The sequence below is a fragment of the Panicum virgatum genome, chromosome 1N (assembly GCF_016808335.1).
Source record: "Panicum virgatum strain AP13 chromosome 1N, P.virgatum_v5, whole genome shotgun sequence".
Lineage (NCBI taxonomy): Eukaryota > Viridiplantae > Streptophyta > Magnoliopsida > Poales > Poaceae > Panicum > Panicum virgatum.
In genome coordinates, this window is record NC_053145.1 from 13120583 (window position 1) to 13122236 (window position 1654).

Sequence of the window (1654 nt, forward strand, 5' to 3'; positions counted from 1 at the left end):
TCAATTTGCTGGCTGAGAAAATCTCATCTCATATTGTAGTTGTACCGTACGCAGCAACTAACGCATCATACAGGATGTTCAGTGCAGAATGATCAGTAATCGTCGCAGATAACAGCAAAGGAGCCTCATCCTAGTAAATCTTTACCAGATCTCTCTTCCACATGGCCACATGGGAGTAGAGTCCAATTAATCAAGCATGCAACGAAATGGTGGCTCGATAAATAGAGCCACCACAGACATCTGAGCTCGTGCCCGTCCCAATCCGATTCCGAACCAAGGCACCATGGCTTCGTCGTCCTCCACCACCGGCGACCGCCGCCATTATTGCTGCTTCTTCCTTGCAGTTTTCCTCCTCTCCTCCGCCGCCCACGGCCAGCTCTCGGCGACCTTCTACGCCGCGAGATGCTCGTCGCTGGATCAAAACGTTAGAGACGAGGTGTCCCGTGCCTTGTTCAGGGACCCGCCGCCCCTCGGCGGGCGCCGGATGGGCGCCTCCCTCCTCCGGCTCTTCTTCCACGACTGCTTCGTGCAGGGCTGCGACGCCTCCGTCCTCCTGGACGTGGACCCGAGCAAGGGCATCCTCTCCAGCGAGAAGGATGCCGGCCCCAACGCCAACTCCCTGCGCGGCTTCGAGGTCGTCGACTCCATCAAGTCCAAGGTCGAGGCCGCCTGCCCCGGCGTCGTCTCCTGCGCAGACATCCTCGCCCTCGCCACCCGGGAAGCCGTCGTGGCCGTAAGAGATCGAGACCCATCAAGTCCAAGCAGTTGCTGTTTATTACACTAGCTAACACATCCATCGCCGCTGCATGCAGCTCAACGGAACGACCTGGCCGTTGCTGCTCGGCCGGCGCGACTCGAGGACGGCGAACCAGAGCCAAGCAAATAGCGACCTCCCGTCGCCGGGCTCCAACCTCGACACGCTCATCGCGGCGTTCGCCCGGAAGGGCTTCACCGCCCCGGAGCTGGTGGCGCTCTCCGGCGCGCACACCATCGGCCTGGCGCACTGCGTGAACGTCGACCAGAGCCAGATGCAGAGGTGCCGGGTGCCCACCGCGGACGGCCTCATGGCGGAGCTCGACGACCACACGCCCGAGAGGTTCGACAGCGGCTACTACGACAAGCTGGGCAAGCGCGGCCTGCTGGGCTCCGACCGGGTGCTCACGAGCCGCCGCGACCTGGACGCGCTCGTGCAGAAGTACGCCGCGAGCCAGGCCGCCTTCTTCGCCGACTTCGGCAGCGCGATGAAGAAGATGTCGGAGGTGGGCGTCCTCACCGGAGCCGATGGCGAGGTCAGGACCAACTGCAGGAGGGTCAACTAGCTGTGCGCTGCCGTGGACCGGCGGTGCTGCATGCTGAGTATATGTACTGATGTACAATCATCTGGTGTTCAGCGAGTCTGTCATCATTATTCATGCATTTTTTTTTTGTGTTTTGCTCAATCGATCGGTGGTCACACCGGTAGTTTTTTTTTAAATGGCAGGAGCTCTGAGTTTCAATTAAGATGAATGAAATTATTTAAAAAAGAGTAGCCAGACAAGGCGTCCGCATAGGTTTACATATCCACGCGACTCCTTGGATCATCATTATCGAGCATGGTTGCATAGCAGTAGCAGCTTCGACTCCTTAGCGATGCCAAATCAAGCGAGTCCGAAGC

At 58.8% G+C, this 1654-nt stretch overlaps 1 protein-coding gene across 1 annotated transcript; it reads left to right on the top strand.

Moving 5' to 3' along the window:
• The first annotated feature begins 283 nt into the window (after nucleotides 1–283).
• Nucleotides 284–1319, top strand: LOC120655222 (cationic peroxidase 1-like). Its single transcript, XM_039932970.1, has 2 exons — nucleotides 284–733; nucleotides 813–1319. Exons 1-2 carry the CDS (start codon nucleotides 284–286, stop codon nucleotides 1317–1319), a joined length of 957 nt encoding a protein of 318 aa, XP_039788904.1.
• Nucleotides 1320–1654: the final 335 nt, after the last annotated feature.

Bases quoted from the DNA above. Each gene is read 5' to 3' on its own strand.
- LOC120655222 (XM_039932970.1), top strand. From the start codon at position 284: ATGGCTTCGTCGTCCTCCACCACCGGCGACCGCCGCCATTATTGCTGC. The intron at 734-812 runs GTAAGAGATCGA...CGCTGCATGCAG, and splicing joins CCCGGGAAGCCGTCGTGGCC to CTCAACGGAACGACCTGGCC.